Source organism: Girardinichthys multiradiatus, chromosome 10, assembly GCF_021462225.1.
Source record: "Girardinichthys multiradiatus isolate DD_20200921_A chromosome 10, DD_fGirMul_XY1, whole genome shotgun sequence".
Taxonomy (NCBI): Eukaryota; Metazoa; Chordata; class Actinopteri; order Cyprinodontiformes; family Goodeidae; genus Girardinichthys; species Girardinichthys multiradiatus.
In genome coordinates this window covers 1,113,141-1,140,741 of record NC_061803.1, presented here as the reverse complement: position 1 = coordinate 1,140,741, position 27,601 = coordinate 1,113,141, and the positions used below count along the sequence as shown (strand labels likewise).

Below are 27,601 nucleotides of genomic sequence, written 5' to 3'. Positions count from 1 at the left end.
TAGAAGAGGTTCATCTAGCCTCCAATCACAGTGAGGAGCACCAGAAGGGAGGAGAAAACGCCGCTTAGGGTCACCAAGTCGCCATGACAACAATTACATCCTCACGCCAACCAGTTTGGTACGACTGTCGAACTTTTACAAACATAAACCTGTGGATTCTGTTCAACTTTTAGATTTTTATTTAGAACTGAGGTCATACCAGCAATGTTTCAATTTTCCGTTTTAGAGCTGAACTGGGACCAGCTCAATATGCCTGGGGACCCGTAAGTTGAAGGAACTCAGTTATGAACAGATGATATGCTTTAATAAATCCATAGGCAAGCACCTTCATGTCTACTATGTTAATAGTTTAAAATGTGAAACTTATGTTTATTTGGACTTTATGCTCATTATTCACATTCATATCAATTTATTAAATTTTATTTCCAAATTCAGTGGGATGTGCTGCTTTCCTAAAACTGTTATTGTGTTTAAAAGTATTTTCTTCCTGATAAAAAGTACATAGATATAGATTATTGTAACGATGAACTCATTAATTCAACATATCAATAATTAAGCTCCACATGAAGAGTTAAAAGTATAGGTGCAGAGGGAAATCGGCCAGTGACCAGCAGGTTGGAAACTGAAAACTCTGATCCTATTCCAGTCATTGAACACACCATACTAAGCACTATAACAACACTGTTTAGTGTGGAAGTTGATACTGAGATTAGGACTCAAAGTTGCCGATTTTTAGTATCAGGTATTTAAAAATAAAGTTGGAGGAACCATATAAGGTGTAAGAAGCTCTTTCAAAGGAAGCTCTATTTTCTATGAGATGAGGCATGTCTGTGGGAGAGAACTGATAACAGGAAGGCTCAACATCATTGCCTCTTAGAAATGAGTGAAAACCCACTTTTACAGTGACTACTCTGTCTCCTCTGCTACTAATATAAATAATGACTATTGACGGCTGGAAGGCTAAAGAAACATATTTCTGGTGCTGTTCTGATATTGTCTGATATTATAGTTCCAGACAAATTGGTATCCAGAAATAAAAAGCTTCAGGAAACCTGGAGATCGGAAATTGGTCATAAAATTCGGATCGATGAGTTTCTAGAACTGTAAAGAGGTCAAAAAGCTGAGCTGAATTCAACATTTGTCAGTAATCTTTGACAAATAAACTAAATAACATTTAATTTTGCAGCCACAAGTACTTCAGTCTGACTCATTTCATTTTGAACCTTTGTTCTGCTTACACTCACCTGTCCTGAAGTCTCCAGGACAGGTTCAGGGTCTGCGTCATACCTGACAGGGGCTGTCACTGTGGAGGTGAGTTGACCCCATCGACAGCATCACCAACACATTAATCCCATTTAAACACCCACGGTTCCATAAGGGGATGTCCTGATATCCGGACCAGAAAGATCAACACATATCCAGACTGATAACAGTCCCGCTGTCCTTAGAGAGGTCCTCCTGGTTAATCAGAGCCTGAGAGCTGATGGTGATCCTCCTGGTCCAGTGGGCCTATGTCTTCTAAGGCGAACGATATGAAGTTAAATCAGATCTGCAGGGAACTTCCAGTATTCTTCCAGCTGGACCGGATCACTGAAAGCGCAGTGAGCGGGAGGATCTGAACGGAGATCTTCCATACGGCTGAACGTTTCTGGGAGAGGGTGCGTGGATGTGTCAGCAGTTGGCGGACCTCCCAGTGTCTCCTCAAAATCTCAAGCAAAAAGGATCTGACCTCAGGAGTGAAGATGACAGACGGTCTGGTTCTTGTCAGACTGAATACCCCCCACAGCCCAGAACCCCAAAGATCACTATCAGTGAGGTACCTTCTTAGGTCTCCTTATTTAGCAGAATCATGTGTAAACACCTATTGTTCTCCTCTAAGACATTAGCATGCCACAGGAAACAGAGCCTTAGAAGGATCATTGTAAACATTAGGAATGGCACAGATCTGGAGGAGGACACTCAGACATGCCTGAACCTGCTCACACACACAGAGGTACTGAAGCATCAGAGACACGAAACTCATCTGCTCCTTCAACTCCTCCTTCTTTTATGTGTCAAACATTTGTGTTAGTTTCTATAAGTTGTCACACAGGGCCTTTAAACACCAAACAGCTATAATTAGAAGTATCAGTGTGACTAAATGATAAATGATCAAACATTGTGCTGTGATCTGTCTAAAAGCACGGCTCCTTTACACGAGAAATGACTCATGAAACATCTCAACTCCTGCTCTAAACAAACATCAGGATTTTCTCCCAGACACCCTGCAAAGCAAACACAGCAATACATGCTCTGTTTAAATAGTTCACATTTATCCTAAATATGTGACCTTTGTCAAAGAGGAGGCATCTAAACAAGCCTTCATAAAACCCATCATAGCTCGGTTCTGTTAATTCTGCTGGAAAAACACTGGATTCCCATTAGCCCTCAGCGTGTGGGTCAAAGCACAACTATGTTTTTTTCGGGGGATTTAGACTCTGACCTGCCTAATGAATGCACCATACCAGCAAGCAGGCTGTGATAACAACACTCTTTGGTGCTGATGTTTTTACAGCATGAGGAAGGCTCAAAGTTCTCTATTTACAGTACCAGTGAGGTTCTGAAAATGAAGACAGATGTAAGAAGCTACTTAAAGCAGGTTTTGTTTGGTCCACTGTGTGTTTGGATTGCCCTGAATATCTACTCCAGATTCACATTTATGCTCAATAGGACTGTGGATGTGGTAGAGTTTGACAATCTAAATGCAAATTACTTAACTACCAAGATTATGGAATAACCATTTGTAAGACATGGACGTCTGTGTAAGCAATGGGTATTTTATTGTACGTGTCCATAAAACCCATCTGAGGAAAACAAAAACAAAAAAAAGGAAGATGGAGAAATGTCATTTAGGCTGCGAGAAAGTGAGAGAGAGCCATACTTGCAAGCAGAAAAAACTCTTCGGTCTGTAAAGGAATGTAATGATTTGGGAATGTTGACCTTTAGGAATCTCAGAGTTGAGGTAGGGATTGAAATTCTGCAGGGATTAAACACGGAGACTGCCGTCTGACTCATGCTAACCTTGCTAATCAGTAATATACGACGTTTGTTATCTTTAAAGAGAAATCACAGTTGGTTCAAATCCTGCAGATCAAATCTTTAAAAATCACAAAGATCAGAAATTCCCCTCGGATGTTCATGTTCATTTTGAAGTAGCGATGTGTGATTTACTTCAATGATCTTATTTACCAGAAGTCCTTATTTATTTTAAGAGTTCAGATAAAAAAAGATTTGTCATCTTTATTTTTCTGCAAAAAATCATGGCACCTCTTCTAAAGCTGTTTAAAATGTCCTGAAAATGCTGGAAAACCACCAGTAAGAAGAATAACAGCAGTAAACAGCATCAGTTTTAATGCTCATAGTCCATTTTCCAGGTGCAACTTGGCACTCAGATATCCACTGACACAGTAGCAACAAAGATGTCTGCATCACAGTGGATGTAATTTATCCCAGTCTATACTGTACTACTCTGCTGCCTGAATCCTTGAAAACAGGAACAATGGCAACAAAAGATGTTCCACTGGACGTTTAGGACTCAGGAGGTCAGGTGCTCCATCCAAACATCTAATACTCCCATGACCTGTCATCATCTGGAAAAAGATCAACTCTTCCATGACAAATTGGCACTAATGTCACTATTAGGGCTGCATGATATATCGCAAATTTATTGTTATCGCAAAATCCCTGTACAGTATGGATATCGTGAAGAACTGCCGGGAGCTGCAATAAGCATTGACGTTTTCTACGCCTGTAATATATTTGGTGGCACTTGTTCAATGCAGCATAAAAAGTTTTAAAAGATAAAGAAGTCATTAAGCAACTACAACTAAGTTGCTAAAACTTCAGATATTGACCCAACTTTTCAATAAAATATGGAAATATTTAATAAAGTTTTTCCATCAACTGGAAAAGCGACATATGTTTGGCTCTTTGTTTGCTATGAACCCAAAGCATAAAGACGTTAACATTTTAAATATGTTGGGGCCATCCATTTTGGTCGCACATTTTGACGCACGCAGCTCAACAGACGTCGCAGCTCTGACGTCACTGGAAGTATAAACCGGCTGAGATGCAGAGTTTCGAGGCCATTTCCCGCCTGTCGCAGGACAGCAAATAGAAGGCGCATTTCTGGAGAGACAAGAGCTCGCAGGCGAACTTTTGCTCCACAAGGCCATTCCTGGAAGAGCTTGAAAGCTGGAAATCTGTCTGATACGAGAAGATCATGAGATTTATTTGCCGATCGAAGACCACGTCACAACCGGCGCAGGTGAAGATCTACAGAGGTTCTATGTCCAAGGAGAAGAGTTTCCTCCTTGTGTAATGCAGTCGACTAAACGGTTCTGCATAATCTTCCCCTCCTGGACGGATGAGAAGTTACCGTTTTTTTCTTCCTTAATTTGATCACGGACGCGTGATCCCCCTCTCTCCTCCTTTTCTTCAGACCTGATCCATCCTCAAACGGTGGAGAGCAGAAATCAACTTCAAAGTAATTTCGTTCTTTTCATATTAAACCGGATAGGTGCATTTAAAGGTCTGGTCAGGATGAGGCCTCGTTAAGGTGATGTAGGATCACCTGTAGTTAATCTCAGGTATTAACTTGTTGCAATACTGATGGAAGTATTTTATGCTGAGCGGTGTTTTGATTTGCTGCTGCGTGGTTCACGTTTGTCCGGCTGATCTCAAATCGGCCAGAAGTTAGAAGTTGGACTTTTAAAAGTTTTCATTCCCAGCAACTGCGGTCTGGGCCTCGTCCGACCACTCTTTGTTCCAGTTTTATTGCTGGAGATTTTCCACTGGGTTCCCGCCTCAGAGTTTATGACACTTTGTCAAGATTTGGGGCAATAGGGCTGGTAGTGGCTAAAGGGGCGTGGCCCCACCATTTCATCAGCTGATTGCTGCGATCGAGACATCAACACGACAGGAGGATTTCTTCCCATTTAACCCAAATTACACATTTTGTCCATAAACTGCTGGTTTGATCTTTATAGACACTAAATGCATATATATATTTTTCTTTTATTATTATTGTTAGGTAGTCATTTTTATTCCCTTTGTGTAGAACGGTACTTGTTAGTTAGGTGAAGGTTTTGGACCAGAATAATGGTATATCAGGATTATTTGGCTTCAATAAATCTTCATATATATAATTAAGAGAACCGTTTATGTTTATTTCGTGCAAAAATGATTTATCTGTCAAAACAAGGTCAAAGTTCCCCCACCTTCGGTGAAGTGGTTGAATAAACAGTGACAGTTGGTGGTTTTGGTTAATAATTTGTAATTATTGAAGAGCTTTGAGCCCATAAACACAACACCAGAGGACATCTCTGATTTCTATTCGTAAGTAATGATTTTTGGTTAAGAAATTAATATTTTTCAAACTATTATTTTAAATTATGATTCTTGATAAATATTAATTAATCAATAATCATAATCCTTACAAATATTTTGTTTATTTATTGCCAGTAATATTGCTGTAGCAATGGTCGCCACATCACACGTTTTCCTATTATCGTGCAGCCCTATTTTCTGTCTCTGACTTTCTCAAACAGGTTTCACCTGAGCACCACCTTCATCCATCAGCAGATGAAAGCCTCCAGGTTAAAGACAAAGTGTTGGAAACATGTTTTTCCATGCATCTCTTATACCTGATGATCTGTTTTGGTATAGAAGAGCGGCGTCTGGCCAGTATTTTAGGCACACAGGACCGTCTTCGGACGGTTGACACCCTCCTGGCACATCTCTGGCCTTTTGGAGGGACTGTGTTGAGGCGGTCAAAGTGCACCCTTTTCTCACTTCACACAGCGGGAGATAGGTTGGCAAGAAGGCAGGGTGGAAAAGAAGCGGTCAAATAAAAGAAAGGGGAATAAAAGAGAAAAAACTGCAAGATTATTTGGATTCAATAGAAAAGGAAACTAAAGCTGGTAAATTTATCAGTTAGTAAATAAACATGCAGAAATCAAGAGAAATTAGCAGCAGGAGTAACTAAGCGTGCATAAAGCTGATAACCTTTCATAAAGATGTGTCAGTTTGTTTGTGTCGAACCTCTTGATGGATTGCATGAAGGGCATTCTCTCCACAGGAGGTTTGAGGTAGTTGTTGGAAGCTTCCAAGGCAGCAATATGGGTATGTGGACTTTCTCCCGGCATGCTCACACTGCGCCCTCGCTTCACTGGCTACAAAAACCAACCAGGATGAAAGAAATAATCACATGGATCAAGGTTAAATCTTTCTCTGTCTGATTTTTTACCTTTACTTTAGTGCTGTGTCTGACCTGAGCGATCTGTGGCGTGTCGTCCGGCGTCAGCTTGATAGTCGGGATGTCCAGTTTGAGCCATGGAGGCTTCTTCCTCTGGAAGCTGTTGGTCCTGCTTCCTGTCTCATCCATGTTCTCTATCTCCATGTAGGACTGCCAGCTGGACAACAAGCACAGAAAATGTGACATTATTTAGACAGACGAGAAGATTATGAGCCGCATGAAAACAAAGATGTTAGCAATGCCTATAAAATATACAGTACTTGGAGCTGTGAGCTTTGGTCCGATGGGACCAAGACTGAACGTTTCAGTATCAGTTTTAAGGTGAAAGATGAATATGTGGAAAAGCATCTCTCACCTGCTTTAAAGTACAGTGGAGGATCTATCATGCCGTGGGCCTGTTTTACTTCCAAAAGCCCTGGGAACCTCAACAGACTACATGATGGGGGGCTTGATTCTGTTCTAACTTCCCCTCTGGTGAGCAGGATCTTCACCTATTCCATATTAATTACCTAATGTTATTTTCACATAAATCTAAATAACTTTACCACAACATTCTACCAAAAAGATTATTTTGGAAAAAAGCATTAGTTAAATCCATCTTTAAGTCCAAGAATACCACAGATGTCAGTAACTATCGACCAATAAGTCTAGTTCCAGTGATATCAAAAATGTTAGAAAGAATAGTTTCAGAATAACTTAACTCAATATTTAGAAACACACCAATATATACACCCTGAACAGTATGGTTTTAGACAAAACCATTCTACTGAATTGGCTATCTGCACATTATTGGCAAGCAATGTGCAGTCGCTTGACAAAGGAAACATTGTGGGTGCAGTATTCCTGGACTTAAAGAAGGCATTTGATACCGTACACCACAGTCGTCTTATTTCAAAATTGTCATCTTTTAATATGTCACATCAGGTACTATCATGGTTTAAGTCATATCTGCAGGGCCGAGAACAATGTGTAGTTATTGATCATGTAAAATCTGCTCCATGTGAAATTAAAACCGGAATTCCTCAGGGAACCATACTGGGGCCAATTCTCTTCAGCCTGTATGTGAATGACTTGCTTGAAGTGTGTCCTGAATGTAGCCTTCAGATGTACGCTGATGACACTGTTGTTTATGTGCCTGGTAAAAACCCTTCAGCTGTCACCAGCACATTGACCAAAAGTATAGAGAAAGTATCCTATTGGTTAAACAAATCCCATTTGACATTAAACTTGAAGGAAACCAAATCTATGTGTTTCTCTATACAAAGAACTTGGACAACAAACGATGTAAACATCAAAATAAATAGAGAACTAATTGAACAGGTAGAACGAGAAAAATATTCAGATGTAATATTAGATCCTCAGTTAAATTTTAAAGGTCTCATTAAAAGCATTGTAAGAACAATGAAGGCGAGTATGAACTGTTTCAGAATGATAGGAGCTGTCTGACATGTGAATGTGTTCATGTCTTTTTGAATACAGTGATCCTGTCACATCTTAAGTAAATATAAATTCTTAAATTTTGTGAATTTTGTTAATCTTAGCTATATAAAGTTGATTTTTAAATGTTTGATTGGACTTGCACCTGAGCCACTTTGTAAATTTGTTAACAGACTGGACACCTCCAGGTCAACAAGAGCTGCTACATGTGGAAACTGTAAAGTTCTATTTTCTAAAACATCGTTTGCAAAAAATGTCTTTTCTGTAAAAGGAACAAACCTGTGGAATGGTCTTCCTGTTAATATTAAGACTTTGACTAGACTGTCCACTTTCAAAAAACAAGCAAAATCCTGGCTCACACAGCAGAAGCTGTGTGGCTAGGGTTAGGATTAGGGTTCATATGAAATCCATAACTGTATATATGTGGCATTTGATCTTGAGTAGATGTGTTAATTTTATTAGTGATTTTATTAGTACTAACTGGTTTCTGCACATTTCTGATTGCATTTATTGTAATTGTTTTATTTTTTATTTATTTTAACTGTCAAAAGCCCTTCAAGGGACAGGTGCTGCGAATTAGCTATGGTTATAAACACTATGATACAGGCATCAGATTATTTTGCATATAATGATCTATGTTTATTGTATCTGTCCCTACCAAATAAATAAAAAAAATAATAAATAAATATATATTGAGCTCAATTTCTACTTGAACTATGAACCCCATGAATTAAATGGCAACCTGAAGCCTGTATTATAAACAGCCAGCCTCCTCCAGCAGGTATGTACAGCATGTGGATGACACAGAAGAAAGCCTAGATGGTGCTTTAAAAGCTGAATTTCTGGAATTAACTTCCTTGATTTGCACTTAAACACTGACATCAGTTACATTTGTGAGAGGATTCAATAATGCAGCTCATAGCAGCTTATTCAAGGCTCAGAAACCCCACTGTTTGTTCTTCCTTACATAAAAACATGTCGCTCTCAAAGAAAAATCTGGAAGCTCAGGTGGAAACTGCTGCGAACAAACCTCTGCTGCAGGTGAGGCTTGAACTCACAACCTCAGCTTCTCCCACCATGTACTGGGCTGGAAGTACAGCACGCTGACCGATTGCACCACTGGAGCCTGCACAAGGCAGGGTGCCCTGCAGCAACATTCAGATGTCCATCTTCAAACTGTCCATAATGGTGGTAGATAGGAACATAACAGCATCTCATGGCACTGGATCTTCTTTCAGGTCAAAGACCAGGTCATAAACTGTCTAAAGCAAAGGTTCCCTGTTTAAAACAAAGCTGCAACCATTAGCTGTCAGGTTATATCTGGTATGTGGGTGTCACGATTAGAAGGTGTTTTATTTGTTTTGGGTCTTGTTTCTGATCATTGCTTTGTTTCCAGGTGGTGCTTTATTCATCCATCATATGTTCTGTTCATTATGTCTCACTGCTTTCACTGCCATGGTCTATATATACTCCTCAGGTTCAGTCCTGTTTGTTCTTTGCTGGTTTAAACTTCTGTTCCTGCCACATCTACCCAACTCCATGCCTATAAGTTATTGCTTTCCAGTTATTAAATCTTTTGATTCTCCACCCCATCTGCTCCTGCCAATCTGCACTTATTCCTATTCCAAAAGCCACCCATTCTGTGTGGGTTTATTTTCAGTCAGTCAGTCAGTACCGCTTCTTCCATAGTGGGTCGTGGGGAAGCTGGTGCATATCTCCAGCAGTCTATGGGCGGGAGGCGGGGTCACCCTGGACAGGTCAGCAGTCCATCGCAGGGGTTTATTTTCAATTGATTCAATTTCTGTTTATTTTTAGTGTGTTTAATACTGTAAATATACTGCACTAATTGTTTTGTCAAGTTTAATGTGGTTTTAGTTTCTTGTTCATAATATTAATCAGCCGATTATGAAAAAGTCATAAACTTCTACTCTATTCTACTGTCATTGCTTTGATGTTAGAACTGAGTCAGAATTAGGCGACTAAATGCTACGTCCGGCCTGGTCAAACCTGGACTCAGTTATTCTGCAGTGACTGCAGGTTCTTGTAGACAAAAGACAATTGGATTTTTGTTTTTTTTCTAAAACTGTTATAATCCCGTCTCTAGTGGTTAGGGGTTAGGGGTGAGTTGGATGGTTAATTATTTTGTTTGTAATAAAGAGATATGATGGTTGGTTGGACTCAGAACATCATAGTTCTGATTGGCTGCATAAGAACCTTGTTTGCTGTTACAGTCAAAGGAAATTTACTCTCATTTTAAAATATTTGCAAATTATTTTCAGTCTTGGTTGTAAAAATGTATTAAAAAGTTTATTTGAAAAGCAGCATGTCCTCAGAAACCTCTGGACCTTTTAATAATGAAACTAATTACTAATTGTTAACAAATACATTTTAAAGCTGCATATCGCTTTATAAGTGCTGCACAGCGACCAACTGAACCACCGGAGGTTCTGTAAATCTGGCATCATTTGGGAGGTTCGATCAGATATTTCTTTAGCAGGGTCATAGCTTGGACCAAGCAGTGATAATGGTGCATGAGTGAGAGACTACGTCTAGATAAAAGACACTTGGGTGGCCATCTGGTGAGAAGGAACGAAGAACTCCTGCACATGTCAGCTGGAAATCATTCAGTGACTTCTGGCTGTGAGGCCAATTACTGTCTCTCTTCTCTTGCCAGCAATGCATTAGCAAAACACCAATCTGCTCCATCGTAGACGCTGCTGGAGCCAATATTCAGACTGTTCTGGTTCTGGTCCAAATCTAACAAGCTGAAAAAGGATCAGCACCAACAGCTGCAGACTAGACTGTGAGTGCCTCCAGTGTCCTACACACTTCCTGGGATCCCTGGGAGGGATGATTGTCCTAAAATGCCTAAAATAAATTCTTTAATTTCTATTACTGCTGCATAAATGAAAATCCAACCTCTTCAAAATGAGAAAGACAAGATAACATCCTATCAGAATAAGGCAGATGTGTCTTGCTCTTCATGACTCAGGACATGGTTACAAGGAAGCAGCTTCTAGCCTGAAAAGTTGCCCATATCTACAGTCAGAACAATAACAACTGGACCTGCAGCAAACGAGGTTATAAAACAATCTCTGAAGCTCTGTCTTACAGAACTACTGTAGAAGACAGGAATTCATCACCGCCAGCATCCATAACGACTAATAAACATTATCTACATGGCATGCAATGAAAAAAATGTCTGGAGTTCGCTGAACATTTCAGTGAATTTAACTGACATGATGTGTTTTTCAGATCTATAAGTTGTGAGCCTGAGGTAAAGCAAAGGATGAATACGTGGAAAAGGATGTTGTGCCTACTGTATGGTATGGTGAAGGATGGGTGATACTGTGGGCCTGTTTTTCTTCCAAAAGGTCCTTACATTGTTCTTGGAGAACATGTCATCACAGAAGACTTTCACAAAAGAGCCTTTTAGTCTGCTTTAAATGGACCAGGGTCTGCTTACAGCGAAAAAGCAAACTGACTATCAAGCAAATTAAACACAGGAAGTGATGTCTCTTATACTGAGCAAATGACTTACTACTGCTGGGCCCAGCCATAGAGGGAACAACGACTCAACTACACACAGAACAAAAGTGCATGGTAAAAACTCTGAATCCCAGAATGCAAAGCATTAATCCAGGAAAGAGCTAGAATCCCACTGACATGACAGAGCTACAAAACTCTGCTCTCTGCAGCATTTCCTTTTCTTTACTTGCAACCTCCAGAGGCTGCACTGAGGAGGACGTGTTTGTGAACATCTTGACCTCGATGGCCGAGGAAAAGACTCCGTCTTTTCATAAAAACCAATGGCTCTGATGTCTATATCTGGTGACTGTACCCCGGCCAAAAATATGACTAGCAGCCTGAACCTGGCTGCCAGAGCTCCTGCAGAAAGAATCCAAGCCAACGATTCTCCAAGAAGAGACGAAGCAGTTTTCCTTTTACTGCCCTGAAGAAGACAGTATCTGAAACCACAGCTCCGCCCGACGCCTGCTCGGACTGGAGCAGGCGTCGGGTTCGCCCTAGCTGCTGGACCGAGAGCCACCGCCACGTGTCCTCTGTTCATTGGACCTGCCGAACTCAACGTGTTCACCTGTTCATCAGAACAGGTCACCGTAAGAGGTCAGGCAGAAAAAAAATAGTTAAGGATAAAACAATAAAAAAAATTATTTCATTGTGTTTTAAAGTTGTGACAAACTTCATTTGTATGAGTGGTCTAAACAGTGATGGTTGAGTAACATGAGCCTGCTCACTATCTATATCTATATCTATATATATGTATATATATAGATATAGATATATATATATAGATATATCTATATATATAGATATAGATATATATATAGATATATCTATATATATATATCTCCAAGATATCCAATATCCAATTTGAATAAATAACTGAATCTGACTGTACAGTTCAATAGTTAGGATTAACTGGAATGTATAAACCTGACTTAAAATCTATATGATTTGATTGAATTAGCCCATTTTAAAGTTACCCACCTTTCACACAATGCAACAGGATACAATACTCTCCAATTATGTTTACATCTGCCTTCCTCCCTGTTGGTTGGAGTAAGTGGGAGTCAGGTTTAGCTTAAACCGGCTCAGTTATGGTTGAGGTCCAAACACACCCTCCATTTCTGCTACCTGTATGACCCCTTCTCTTTTCCAATGGTTATAATCAGTCTGACAGAGAAAGGTATCACAATCCTTGTTGTTTTTAGTATAACAATGACCATCAGTGGGCTCTAGATGGACAAACTTTATCAGTTTATTATTTTACTCAGTACCCCTACACAAAGCCCATTCTAAAATGTCCAAACTCTTAACACTCAGTAGTTTCATCTAACCTCCCCAACAACCCGCACCATTCCTAACACCTTGAGATGACATGTGTTGGGAATTGGTACTATATAGAACAGTCAGTCATTTTCTACCGCTTATTCCATAGTGGGTTGCGGGGGAGCTGGTGCCTATCTCCAGCAGTCTATGGGCGAGAGGCAGGGTACACCCTGGACAAGTCGCCAGTCCATCGCAGGGCAACACACATACAACCAAGCACACACACTCATTCACACACCTAAGGGCAATTTAGAGACCAATTAACCTAACAGGCATGTCTTTGGACTGTGGGAGGAAGCCGGAGTACCTGGTGAGAACCCACGCATGCACGGGGAGAACATGCAAACTCCATGCAGAAAGACCCCCGGTCGGGAATTGAACCCAGGACCTTCTTGCTGCAAGGCAACAGTGCTACCAACTGCGCCACCGTGCAGCCAAGACTATATAGAACAATAATAGAATAATATTTATTAATAATAATTAATAAATAGTACTGAATTGAACTGAATGTATATACACCAGAGCATGAATTCACTCCTTCATCTATTGATCTATAATAGCACACCTCACCAGCAGGTATTCATGGAATAAAAACTCGACAGAGACTGAGAGCTGATGATCAGGTGGTACCCCAACTTGATCATTTTTAATAAAATGACTAACTCTGTTGATAATTGCCTTTGGCACGCATTAATAGTTATTCATAGCCTAACCACACCTATTGTTGCTCAACACTAACATCTATGTGGGGCGAAGACATTTAAATCCATGCTCTGTGACGGTGTAACCCCAGCGATACCCTGCGGTCTCTTCACCTCCATCTTTATTTCCTGCCTCATTTCTCTCATGTACACAGAGAAACATGCTGATAACTGCTGGATCTATGGCCAACCAATTTAGCATTTAATAGACAGGGACGACCTCCGGACCACTTATCCATAAATTCATTGTTCCTTGTAAAAAGGTACATTTCAGATATCCAGAAAGGCTTTCTTCTTATCCACAACAAACATTTCAGCATGTTTTGCTCTTGTTTACTGGGTTTGCAGTTACAACGATCCATAATAAATTATTTCAGTCTAGAGAGAACCCTGTGGAAAACTAACTGAATTCTGACCAGGAGAAACTCTGATTACAGATTTAATTTAAATAGGAATTGCAGATAGGTCCGTATTTTTTAAAAGTAAATGTTAAACGGCTTGCCATACTTGTTCATACTTTGCCCTTTTTTGTGATGATGCCACTAACGAGCAGCTGCAAGACGTTGTTGTCCGGGTGGGTTGGTACAAGTTAGACATATGAAGAGAAAGTGAACCAAACCGGGTCAAGGTGTGACATTTTTCTGCATTTCCAGCCCATCAAACTGGGTCAACTGGTCAACTAAGAAACCCATAAACTCATTTTAAATACATATCTGGTGGGTCTCTACCATTGAAATAGAAATGGCTCATCATTGAGACTTTTAGTAGAATAATCATCAACATCTGACCAAAGCAACACCGAAATGGTTCTCCAGACTCAAACTTCTTCCAAGACCATCCTAGCCCCCAGACCCGAATCCTGTAGAACACCTGGGAGGTGAGCTGAAGAGCAGACGTGGGATTCTGGATGATTTAGTAAAATTGTTCAATAATAATAATAACAGTAGTAATCTTTATGCAGTTGTGTTGTCTGACCCTTATCAAATGTTCTGAAGAAATGCTGATAGGTCCGTAAATTACTATGTCTAAATACTGGAACATCTTCACTCCTCTTCAGAAGGGAAGGGAGTTAGGAGAAGGTGATTATGTTCTGACGTCAGAGACTGATTGGTGAGTTGGTTCTGGAGCAACAGAACAACATGATGATCATGACAGATGTCATGCATGCTCGTCTTGTGTTAACATGTACAAAACATGCTGAGGTTGAAGACTACTAGTCTTTAAATACTCAACAATTAATTAAAATTAAATTATATAAATCATTTACAAGTTAAAAAAAGCCTAAATAAAGAATTTTACTCCTTTATTTGATGCATAAAGACACAACAAACAACCCTGTTTTTAAGGGAGAGAAAGTTCAAACTAATGCTGCTTTTTGCTTTATCTGCACATCTCTCCAGTCACCGTTAGGACCTCCAAGGTCTGGATAAACACAGCACTCCGAACAGAACCCTTCAGGATCAATCTACAAGCACATCCTCTGCTGATCCAGGCTGTGCCTTGCCTCTACACATTAAAGCCTGAATCCACACCTCAAACATACTCACCAGCTGCTGCTTCAGCCCCTCCTCTACAAAAATCAGTTACCATCCAGTGTCCGCCATCCACCATCCGTTCCTCCTCTATCCTGGTCTATTTTTTCCTCTTCTTGGGTTTTCATGACAGGCGGATTTAGATCTGTAATCCCTACCCTGTACGCCACATGACCCAGCCCTGCTGGTCGGACCGCGAGGCTCAGATCGAGCCCTGATCGGACCTGAACCGCTATAGAGTCATCAATAGAGAAGGAAGTGATGAAAGCGATATCAGGGCAATCATTCCCAAATCAGAAAACAAACTATTTGCCGTTATAGAGACAGCAGCTGAGATTAGAAACTGAGGAAACCTGCATGCATCTGTGTGTAAAAACAAACTGGTATTATTTGATTAAAATCACAATATTCTGACAATATTTTTACCACAAAATGCCAATTTTAGTTAAAGAAATCTTGTGCAAATCCTATAAATGTTTTATTAGGACTTTTAGATTACAGTTTTAAGCACATAAAGACTGATGACAGTCTAATGTATCAGAAAAGCAAAATATTCAACTAAACACAACCAAATAATTAAATTAATAAGGGAGGCCAAACCTCAACACTGAATTTCAAAAAATAAAAAATAAAATCATTTTTAAAACACCTGCTATTAACCTTTAACCTCTCAATACCTGAAGTAAATACAAGCGTCTCCTCAGGGTTTCAGTAACCAAAATTCGCATTTTAGGACCTCTTTAAGACCATTATCTACATTTAAGCCCCTCCAAAATTACAAAAATGATCAGTTTAAGTAACTAATTTAACCTCATGAAATATTCATCCTCCTGTGACAGAGCTGCAAGTAGAAAATGTGAAAAACATTCATTTTTATTCCTAAACCAACAATAAAAAGGGACAAACATTTAGACGTCACTAACATAAAATAAAATACAGACCTAGAAGAGAAAATTCTAATTTATGTTTGACTTTTTAAATCCTAAAAATGAGATTGCAGAAACCCTGGTTCTGCTTGTTCTATTTGGGGCCCTGGTCGCTGTCTTTGGGTTCTTTGATATGTTCTTTGGGTGTTTCCTGAGCAGCTGTTGGGGTGGAAAGCATTGTTCAGCTGAGGGAGCTTGTTGCCACAGTTCAGGAGGCTCCATCGTCACCGCAGGTTAGAAGTGGTTGACAAGGTTTTTGGATCAGTGACCAGAACCAGACAACTGTCCTTAAACTCTTAATCTCTGACTGAGAAATGTTTTCTTCATTTCAGATTAAAATAATGTCGACTGTGTTTTGATGGTGGTTTGGTGGGTCAAAGGTCAAACCAAGATGGAGTCAGACAGAAAAAAGATTCCCTTAGATTTCCCCAATTTTGATATTTTAAAAATAAAACTATTCAGATTAATCCTCTGACTCTCCATGTGGGTCTGAATCGTATTATTAAAGAACTGCTCTGTTCTACTGGGTTCTACAGCTGGTTGGATGGTCTGTTCAGGATGCTGCTTCTGGAAGTTGTGGTCGCCGCAGGTCGCAAAAAGCAAAACTCCAAGATGTTGGAAAGTTTAATCCACAGCTGGAGTCCTAAGACTTCCTGACAGCAAAACCAATTAGCACCTGTGCTTGCACCATAAAGGTGACCAACATCTAATACCAAATACAACAAATATAGATAGATGTTGAGATTATGTACAATCCAAGAATTTTATGGAAGCAGATATGGAAATAAATAAGGTAATCCGTTATGTTTCCATCTGGAAACTGTACATCTGCAGTCCTTTCTTATGTAACAAGCAGGACTAGGTCACATAGATTAAAAGTGAAATATACTATTGCCCCTCCATGCTCCCATCTCTACCAGATGTTAGAGTCAAAACACAGCAGGTCATTTCCTGTGTGTGGGTGCTGCTACTTCTACTAACAAACACTAACAAATGATTAAACTCGCTGTTCATACTGAGGAATCAGAAAACAGCTGATTTCATATCTTTCACTTCAAACTAATAATACATCCTCTGTGTTGAATTGGGTATGTTTCTCCAGTAGCCACTAACTGGGAGTCTGAACGAGTCCCAACACTGACTGTGTCTCCGTCTCATCCCGTTGACACAGATCTCACCCCACTGAGCCTCCATTAGTCAGCCAGGCAGCTCAGGGGCGCTGACACGTGTCCGACCCACAAACAAAACCACACGACAACATCGAACACGCATGAGACGCTGCTGCTGAGTTCAAACTTTACACACCTCAATGTGTCACTGCTGTCATGTTGGAAAGGGAAAAGCAAGACTTTGACATTTCATTTCAGTCATCATTCATTCTTCATGTTTCTTCAAACAGGGACAACCATATGAAGTTCAGCAGCATTTGGAATAGAAACCAAATAGAAGTATAGGAACATAAAAGATACGCTCTCTAAAACATGTTCAGCTTGGAGGTAACTTATCTTGTTTCATTGAGAAAGCTCCTGCATAAATGTCATGTTTTCTACATGTTACCACATTGCCATGGTCTGGATGCTGCCACCACTGTTAAGCACAGCGGTGGCAGCATCATGCTGAGGGGCTGTTTCGACAGCAGTGGCGGGGTTGTCAAAACAACTGATATTTTGATGTAATCTATAGGAAGAAATTATTTTTGTAAATGTTATGCCAAGATAATATATTTTTAACGATTTTTCCATCGATTATTAATAAATGTACAAACTATTTCCGACCTGACATTTTTAACTGAACTCAAATATAAACAGATAAATATTTTCTTTGCAAATTTAAAACTAGTTTTACATAATTTTATTACTCTTTTCCTCTCAGAAACAAACTGATGCTCAGAGCTGCACAATATATCACCATATCAATATCTACAAAGGATTGCTTAGATGCAATATCTGGTTGAATATTAAATTTCAGGGGCCACTAACCCTCTACATGCCAATGATATGGTTGGATTGTCATCAGTACTCAGCATATGTGTAGTTTTAGGGGCTGAGATGCTCACTGGAAAAAAAAAGCTGAAAATGTAATGATGGGAAAGAGGGAAATGTGGATTCTGATGGACATCTGATGATGTTGGCTTTCAACTGCTGCAGATTAGAAAAATCACTTTTTACTATTTGCTCCTGTTCTATATTCTAACCAATCAAGAAATTGTTAGCTGTAGCTTTGAAAATAGATATTTTTAAATGCATGTGAAAAAGATCAAGAGCTTAAAGGAAAGGGTTTTGTTCTTTATTCTGGTAAAAGTCCTTTTGGCCGTAATAAATAAGAGAACTAGATAAAAAAGCTGCTTAACTTTAAAAAGAGGTTGAAACAATCAGAGCAGGAGAGAGGTCAGGCCTGCATGGCCTCTGTTCCTCTACACTCAATCATCTCTTTGAGAAACTCAGTCATCTGTACAGGAAAGATTTAACTTTCAATATGAATCCAGAGCAGAAGCATCATTTATTATATTACAAAGGTTTCAGATCTTTGTTACAGCACAAAAAATATCATAAATGTTCTTAGGAGACTGAAGAACATGGTTGGGGTGCAGCTACTGAGTGTTTCCTACTGTAGATGAACATGGTGGCCCAATGAGAAGAAAGGTTTGAGTCTTCAAATTAAGAAGTAGCTTATTTCAAAACCCAGACCGACTGCACTCCACCTGACGCACCATTTCTGACAAAGAGGTCTGCACAGGAAGACAAGTGACACAAAAAGGTTCTGTGATCTTTGCAGAGCAAGCTTCTGGAGGAAACCTCAAGCTTCAGGAAACTGAAGCTCATTGTTCAAACTTCTTATCGTGATCCACTATGAAGAAACAGAAAGAAACTGAACTCTTTTAAAGGCTGTCTGCTGGAATTAGGACAGAGATGAAGGTAAAACAGACAAAATGAAACATTACTCTTCATCATATTAGTAGGAGATGAAGAGTAAAGGTAAAAAAGGAGGAAACATGCACTATGTCTGAGATAATGGGAAAAAAATCTAAACCAAATAAACACAATGATTCTGAATTTATCTCTGAATCAGAACCAGGCCACTTCATGCATTCCCTCAGCAACATGTGGCAACCATTCCCTGCTGTCCTGCCCGGTGAAGACTGAGAGCACATAAAGGTGCATATTTATGTCTTTTTATGTATGTGGGGAGGACCTTTGTACACGAATGTCTCCGACTGAGAAGCCAAACATCTGCATCTGTTTAACTGTTTTGGATCATGACATTTTCCAATGAAAACTGTTGGGCTAAAAAAACTAAAAGTCAAGAAATCAGTCATGGTAAATGTGGCAGAAACCACAGAATATTTACTCACATAACAGGCAGAAACCAGCAGTACTGTCCTAATTAACTAAATCCTGGTCAATAATGTACGATGGGTGCATCATGTGACTCAGTGGACAAATTAAGACAGCAGCAATGAACTGAAATCTGCCCTCAGAGATGAATAAACGTGAAAATAAAAGGTATTTTTTGGTATGTTTACAACAGTTCCCTCACATGTCAAAGAGTAGCTGTTGTTTTTCATTACAAACCCCAGTTCCAATGAAGTTGGAATGATCTGTAAAACCCAAAAGAATACAATTATCTATAAATTCTGTTTAAATCCACTACAAAGACAACATTATTTAATGTTCAAACTGATAAACTTTGTTTTTTACAAATATCGACAGATTTTCAGAACTGCTCCATATCAAACTATAGAAAAAAGCCTTTAGGCCCCGCCCCTTACAAGCAGCAAATATGGACACGTCATCGCATGGTTTTGACCCGGCTTGGCAGCAAGGAGCATTACTCCCCTGGCTGTACAAGACTGATCTTGGTTGAGTACGTATGTCAGTCCTAATTAAAACCAAGAGTATGAATTGTTTCTGCCCCTAAATAACTCTTCACTGGCTGTAAAAGGATAGATGTTAAAATCTTATCAGCAGTTTATAAATCACTCAATGATCTCTGGGCTAAATACATTTCCAAGTTGCTCATCAGAGCATCTAAGACCTGTTTGCTTTGTGTTCTCAGTAATAGAACCAAACAAGGGGGCAGCATTTAGGTTCTATGTCTCTCAGCTCCAGAACCAACTCCTTGAAAACCTGAGTCAGCAGAAACTGTTGGCCCCTTTAAATGTTAAAGCAGGTTTCCAGTAATGGAACATTCTCAGTTTACTTTATATAATCTGCTGTGGGCTATTATTTTGCTTTCAATATGAATTTCAGAGTAAAGTTATTTCCTGGGAAGAATCAAAAGCACAATATGGGATGGCTGACAGAAATAAAGACAAAGGGCTGATTGATAGGACAGAAGATACCCGATGCAGCTGTTTTGTGTCGGGTGCCTGGTGATAGGAAGTTCTCCTTCACAAAAGGAGTCCAGTCAAGTACCCCCCCCCCCCCCCCCCCCCACTCCTAGGAAACATCAATAGGCCTCCTCAGCAGCCATCTAGCCCTCCTTCCTGCCACCAACAGATCCATGCTAGGAGCGCCACTACTGCAGCTTCCCCTGTTGGCGGCCTTGTATGAAAACCTAATGGTAATTGCCCACAGATGCCAAATTAGGATAAGAGAGCGGGAGACAAGAGGATTTGCAATGAAAAAAATATTTAGAATGAAAACTGAAAGTCATAATTGTGGTTGCAGAAAGAGATGATAGAGGAGTTGTTGAGGATCTCCATAGAGAAGTCTGGTGGTGGTGGGGGACAAGAAGCTGGACTTCCTTTATTAACAAGAGCTCTATCCATCCTTTATTACTCATTTTCTCATCAAAGTAATTCTTTTTGGGGGATTTATCAGGATAATTTAAAATAAATGTGACAAACATTTTTCTTTAACTCGTCTCGGGTTCTTCACCTCTCACTACCTTATCTTTAAGATCTTTCCACACTGGCCTGAATGCGTTTAAGCTTCAGTGATGGCTGCGGTTACCGGCAGCACATTTTAAAATGATGAGAGCTGTCAGGGTGCAGGAGGATCTCCCTGGATGTAGGAGACAAACTCAGGGCAGGGAGAAGGTTTTCCTCCATCTATTCAACTAACATGGGCAAAGGGAACACTATTGCTAAACTCCAAAATTAAAGAGTCATTTCACAGAAATAGATCCATTGCTCCAACCATCCATAGTCTTCTTATTATCTTAGATTGGGTCATGGAGCCAATAGGTCCGTTAGGAAGGTCCAGACATGCCCCTCCCTAGTAACTCTCTTGCTCATTATGGGCCATTGCAAAGCATCCTAATCCCACAAGGGTTAACCCACCAACCAGTTCTGGTCTGTGGGATGGAGCTGGAAAACATCCTGATCAGATGCTCAAACCCTCTTCTTTCGATGTGGAGGAGCAGCAGCTCTACTCCAAGCTGTCCGGAGCGGTTCTCCCAACGATCCGGTTTCTCTAGGCATGATCCCCAGCTCATAATTGCAGGTGAAGGTTGGAAAAGATGGAGAGATTCACTCCTCATCTCAACCCACCAGAATATTCCGAAGTCCCAGATCATCTATCTATCTGACTGACCACAACCTGGAGGGAGCGGTCCACCTATTTCTGCTACAGAACCACAGCCTCAGACTTAGAGTAGCTGACTCCTATCCAGAGAGCTTCACACTCAGCTGTGAACCAGTCAGGTCTAAGGTGATATGGAGACACCAAAAGGAGCTCTCCCAGCTGAGTGTGCCCGACTCCACCTGCAGGTGGATCACTGACTTCCTGTCTGACAGGAAGCAGCGCATGAGGCTGGGGAAGCATGTCTCTGACTCCCTGACCATCAGCACCGGTTCCCCCCAAGGCTGTGTTCTCTCTCCTCTGCTCTTCTCCCTGTACACCAACAGCTGCACCTCCAGTCACCAGTCTGTCAAGCTTCTGAAGTTTGCGGACGACACCACCCTGATCGGACTCATCTCTGATGGTGACGAGTCCGCGTACAGATGGGAGGTGGACCATCTGTTGGACTGGTGCAGCCAGAACAGCCTTGAGCTCAACGCTCTAAAGACAGTGGAGATGGTTGTGGACTTCAGGCAGAACCCAGCCCCACCTGCCCCCATCACCCTCTGTGACTCCACAATTGACACTGTGGAATCTTTCCGCTTCCTGGGAACCATCATCTCCCAGGATCTCAAGTGGGAGCCAAACATCAGCTCCCTCATCAAGAAAGCCCAGCAGAGGATGTTCTTCCTGCGGCAGCTGAAGAAATTCAACCTGCCAAAGACTATGATGGTGCACTTCTACACAGCCATCATTGAGTCCATCCTCACCTCCTCCATCACCATCTGGTACGCCGCTGCTACAGCCAAGGATAAGGGCAGGCTGCAGCGTGTCATTCGGTCTGCTGAGAAGGTGATTGGCTGCAGTCTACTGTCGCTCCAGGAACTGTACACCTCCAGGACCCTGAAGCGGGCAGGGAAGATTCTGGCTGATCCCTCCCACCCTGGTCACAGACTCTTTGAGACTCTCCCCTCTGGCAGGAGGCTGCGGTCCATCCGGACCAAAACCTCACGCCACAAGAACAGTTTTTTCCCATCTGCCACCAGCCTTGTTAACAAAGCCCAGAAACCACCCTGACACTCTCCCTTTCCCCCACACCCCCCCCTTTTTTTGCTGACAGGACACCTGTAACCTGTGACTCTATGAGTTACATTAACGCTCAGCTTGGACTCCTGCTTTACTTGCACAATGATCACCTGCACTGTTGTACTGCTCTTGCATCTTATACTGCTCTATATTTACTCTCACTCACTTAAAACTGTGCACTTATATTTATATTATATTGTAGATATGTTTGTACTGTTTAACTTGTACTGTATTGCACCGACTACGCCAAAACAAATTCCTTGTATGTCCAAAAACGTACTTGGCAATAAAGCTTTTCTGATTCTGATTCTGATTCTGATCTTGACCTGCTTTAAACCTACTTGAAGATTCTTCTCTGTGAGTCTCGGCAGCTAATGGTTAACAGCTGCAGGTCAGTTGTAACCGCTTATTCCACTGAAATTGGACTTAAATAGGAGTTTAACTCATAAATTGTCTGATCCAGTCTGAAAACTAAGGACTTGAGTCGGTAAAAAAGGAGGAACTATTCTGCCTGGAAGCTTCTACATCTTGTCCGACCAGAGGGAGAACTCTTCATGCAGCTTCAGTCCAGCTCAGAGAGGAACCTTTTGACTCTTATTACAGCAATCCCCTGCTGAACTTTCTATGGCCCATCTGTCCTTGCTTTAACTGACCACTGACGATCCTTGATACACTGTTCCACCTCATCAATCTGTCTGATTTAGTTCTAAGTTCATTTACTTCAAATCTCAGCAGCTGTCTAAGAACATCTGTTTTTACAGGCTGGAAACCCAGAATTAAATCATCATATACTGACAGTAGTTCATAGAGAAAACACTAGACCCAGACTAGGAGATGGCAAGATAATCAGGACTAAAAATGTCTGCTTATTTGTTGATTAATCATACCTATAAAGTAAATGTCACCATGTGCAATCTTGCTTCATATGTCAAATTTCCGTATAATAATTTGCACATATTCCTCTTCATGTGTTTCAATAAATTCATCCAGACAGGAGAGAGAAGCTCACACAGTCTGGGACACAGGATTAAAGAAATCCCCATGTAGATTTCCAAAGGATCAACTCAAATCTTGATCATTTGGTCTTTGAGCGGATGACATCACATAAAAACTAGCTGCAGGGCAGCCTCAGTTACTGCAAGCGTTACAAATCAATGGGTTCTGCCAGACTTGGGCCAAACTGTCCTGATGCTGCCGTTCATTTATGTTTCAAGTGAAGGTAGGTGTAGTATTTTCTACATATCTTCCACCTGTATTTGCACTAATGTCCTGCTAGCTCCAGTAAAAGACACAAAGGCCCATTTCTCTTAGCCACTCTTCAAGATCAGAGCTAGAGGAGAATAAGAGATGACCCTGCAGCCTGAGCAACAATTAAAACAACTGGAAATGTCGCAAGCAAGGCTGTAAGAGGACACATTTTCATCTAACCCCCACACACAGTGAGCAGGTGGAACTCACTATTACATAAGTGCAGAGAGAGGTGGCACCTTGGGCTCACCAAGTCTCTATAAACAGCTGGTAGATGTTACCTACAGACCAATCGGTGGTTTGGTCAAGAAATGCCCCTTTCTTTCCTACTGTCACAAACATAAACATGTGGAGTTTCCTAAACTGCACTGTGATTTTACTGGAAATGTGTGCTTTGGTCAGAAGAGACTAGAACTGAGCTTTTCAGTTCAACACTCCAGGCAGTGTTGGTGTGAAACAAAGGATGGATGTCTGGAAAGCTCCTGACACCCACTCTTAATTATGGTGGTGGATTTGTGATGCTGTGGGCCTGCTTCTATTCCAAGAGCCTGGGAACCTTGTTAGAGTGAACGGCCTTTTGAACCTTTTGAAATACCAGATCATTTTAAATAAAATCTGGTGGGTTCCGCCAGAAAACTGAAAATGGGTCATCCCCTGGTTTTCCAGCAGGATAATGATGAACAGAGAATGAGAAGATCCAGGACAGGGCAGGAAAATACATCATTAACTTGTCATGATCACAATATGAGCGTATGCAGTACAGGGCTGCACGATATTAGAAAACATTACAAGGATGATATCAGGTGCAACATCTGCCTCTCCTCCCCCCTCACCTGTGATTCCATCATGCTGTGACCTCTAGCATTCTGGGTAATATCATTAGTGTCTTGTGTGAACATCTGCTGCCCTGAGACTCTGTCCAACTGGCTAAATATGAATTAACATGAAAAATGCCAGTTCATAACACCTGAAACATTTTAGTCAGCAGCTATTGCACTCCAACAGTCCTTTGTGATATGAATATTACACTGATGATGATATATTGTGCTGCCTTAATGCAATATGCAAATCCCAAGGAACTGTCTGAACTGCACTGAATGTCAGCTAACTGTTTAAATATCATACATTCAGGCTCTCTATGCCTGCTGACAGTTTTACAAGTTAAAGAGGTGGGAAGAAACTACAACTAAGTTGTTTTGTTGCCAGAACATCAGACTCAGCCAGAAGCAACTCTTTTATTAAAACCTTGAGGATGAAATAGAAAAGATGATTATTTTTCCCCCAGTAGCTGAATAGACTGAATCCTTTGGGATCCATGTTTGCTCATATCATTGTTGCAACTTTCACCAATGTGTTTGTATGTTTTCCTAATACCATGCAGCCCTGGTCTAGAGGGATTGTGCAAATATAAAGTTCTCTTCATGCTTCATCCTTCAGAAATATCATACAAGACTAAATGTTGTCCCACTGGATAAAATGTGGTTCTACATACAATACAGACCAAAAGTTTGGACACACCTTCTCATTCAGAGTTGCCTTTATTTTCACGACTATGAATATTGTAGCTTCACACTGAAGGCATCAAAACTATGAATGAACACATGTGGAATTATATAATGAACAAAAAAGTGTGAAACAACTGAAAATATGTCTTATATTCTAGGTTCTTCAAAGTAGCCACCTTTTGCTTTGATTACTGCTCCTCACACTCTTGGCATTCTGTTGATGAACTTCAAGAGGTACTCGTACTCGTCGTCTTCCGCTTATCCGGGACCGGGTCGCGGGGGCAGCAGACTCAGCAGAGACGCCCAGACGTCCCTCTCCCCAGACACCACCTCCAGCTCCTCCGGGGGAGCCCAAGGCATTCCCAGGCCAGCCGAGAGACATAGTCCCTCCAGCGTGTCCTGGGCCGTCCCCTGGGCCTCCTCCCGGTGGGACGTGCCTGGAACACCTCCCGAGGAAGGCGTCCAGGAGGCATCCGGTATAGATGCCCGAGCCACCTCAACTGGCTCCTCTCGATGTGGAGAAGCAGTGGCTCTACTCTGAGCCCCTCCCGGATGGCCGGATCGGTGGGGCTGCCACAGTAATGGGGCGCTGTGCCGGTCCATTGTGGTGAAGAGAGAGCTGAGCCGAAAAGCGAAGCTCTCGATTTACCGGTCTGTCTTCGTTCCTACTCTCACCTATGGCCATGAACTTTGGGTCATGACCGAAAGAACGAGATCCCGGATACAAGCGGCTGAAATGAGCTTCCTCCGTAGGGTGGCCTGGCACTCCCTTAGAACTTCAAGAGGTAGTCACCTGAAATGGTTTTCACTTCACAGGTGTGCCCTGTCAGGTTTAATAAGTGGGATTTCAAGCCTTATAAATGGTGTTGGGACCATCAGTTGTGTTGTGCAGGAGGTGGATACAGTACACAGCTGATAGTCCTACTGAATAGACTGTTAGAATTTGTATTAAGGCAAGAAAAAAGCAGCTAAGTAAAGAAAAAAAGAGTGGCCATCATTACTTTAAGAAATGAAGGTCAGTCAGTCCGAACAATTGGGAAAACTTTGAAAGTGTCCCCAAGTGCAGTCGCAAAAACCATCAAGCGCTACAAAGAAACTGGCTCACATGACGACCGCCTCAGGAAAGGAAGACCAAGAGTCACCTCTGCTGCGGACGATAAGTTCATCCGAGTCACCAGCCTCAGAAATCGCAGGTTAACAGCAGCTCAGATTAGAGAACAGGTCAATGCCACACAGAGTTCTAGCAGCAGACACATCTCTAGAACAACTGTTAAGAGGAGACTGTGTGAATCAGGCCTTCATGGTAAAATAGCTGCTAGGAAACCACTGCTGAGGACAGGCAACAAGCAGAAGAGACTTGTTTGGGCTAAAGAACACAAGGAATGGACATTAGACCAGTGGAAATCTGTGCTTTGGTCTGATGAGTCCAAGTTTGAGATCTTTGGTTCCAACCACCGTGTCTTTGTGCGGCGCAGAAGAGGTGAACGGATGGACTCTACATGCCTGGTTCCCACAGTGAAGCATGGAGGAGGAGGTGTGATGGTATGGGGGTGCTTTGCTGGTGACACTGTTGGGGATTTATTCAAAATTGAAGGCATACTGAACCAGCATGGCTACCACAGCATCTTGCAGTGGCATGCTATTCCATCCGGTTTGCATTTAGTTGGACCATCATTTATTTTTCAACAGGACAATGACCCCGAACACACCTCCAGGCTGTGTAAGGTCTATTTGACCAAGAAGGAGAGTGATGGGGTGCTGCGCCAGATGACCTGGCCTCCACAGTCACTGGACCTGAACCCAATCGAGATGGTTTGGGGTGAGCTGGACCGCAGAGTGAAGGTAAAAGGGCCAACAAGAGCTAAGCATCTCTGGGAACTCCTTCAAGACTGTTGGAAAACCATTTCAGGTGACGACCTCTTGAAGCTCATCAACAGAATACCAAGAGTGTGTGGAGCAGTAATCAAAGCAAAAGGTGGATACTTTGAAGAACCTAGAATATAATACATATTTTCAGTTGTTTCACACTTTTTTGTTCAGTATATAATTCCACGTGTTAATTCATAGTTTTGATGCCTTCAGTGTGAAGCTACAATATTCATAGTCATGAAAATAAAGAAAACTCTTTGAATGAGAAGGTGCGTCCAAACTTTTGGTCTGTACTGTATGCTGCTGACAGTTGTCTCCATGTAAAAACTCACATTTCACAACGTTGGAGTTTTTTCTCCAATCATTAAATGTGCTCGCGTTAAAAGGTGGACATTTCTACATATTTCAGAGAGAGATACTGCAGTAAAAGATGGATTTATTTGAAGGTTTTCATACATCTTAACCAGGGGTGCCAATAAGTGTGGAGCAAGCTACATGTACCTTAGGTTTTGGTTTATTTGTTCTCGACACGTTCAACAGCAGGGATGTCCAAAGTGCTGCCCAGGGGCCATTTGTGGCCCTCTGATTGATTTTCTGCAGCTGCTGACCACGATTTTAGAATGAAGATAATCTGGCTGGTAAGCAGA

The 27,601-nt window shown here is 41.3% G+C and overlaps 1 protein-coding gene across 7 annotated transcripts in view; it reads right to left on the bottom strand.

Annotated features, from left to right (window-relative positions):
- Positions 1–27,601, bottom strand: part of rhbdf1b (rhomboid 5 homolog 1b (Drosophila)) — a 48,297-nt gene that overhangs the window by 15,747 nt on the left and 4,949 nt on the right. For 3 of the 7 annotated variants that reach the window (XM_047377587.1, XM_047377585.1, XM_047377588.1), the window contains exons 2-4: positions 6,311–6,452; positions 6,082–6,212; positions 5,685–5,831 (exon numbers count right to left, since the gene is read on the bottom strand). In XM_047377587.1, coding sequence (XP_047233543.1) covers positions 5,685–5,831; positions 6,082–6,212; positions 6,311–6,439 — 407 coding nt within the window. In that variant the 5' untranslated portion in view covers positions 6,440–6,452. Of the gene's footprint in view, positions 1–1,244; positions 1,441–5,684; positions 5,832–6,081; positions 6,213–6,310; positions 6,453–14,831; positions 14,923–27,601 lie in introns of those variants that run through there. The other 4 variants (XM_047377589.1, XM_047377590.1, XM_047377586.1 and 1 more) reach the window with 3 other exon arrangements.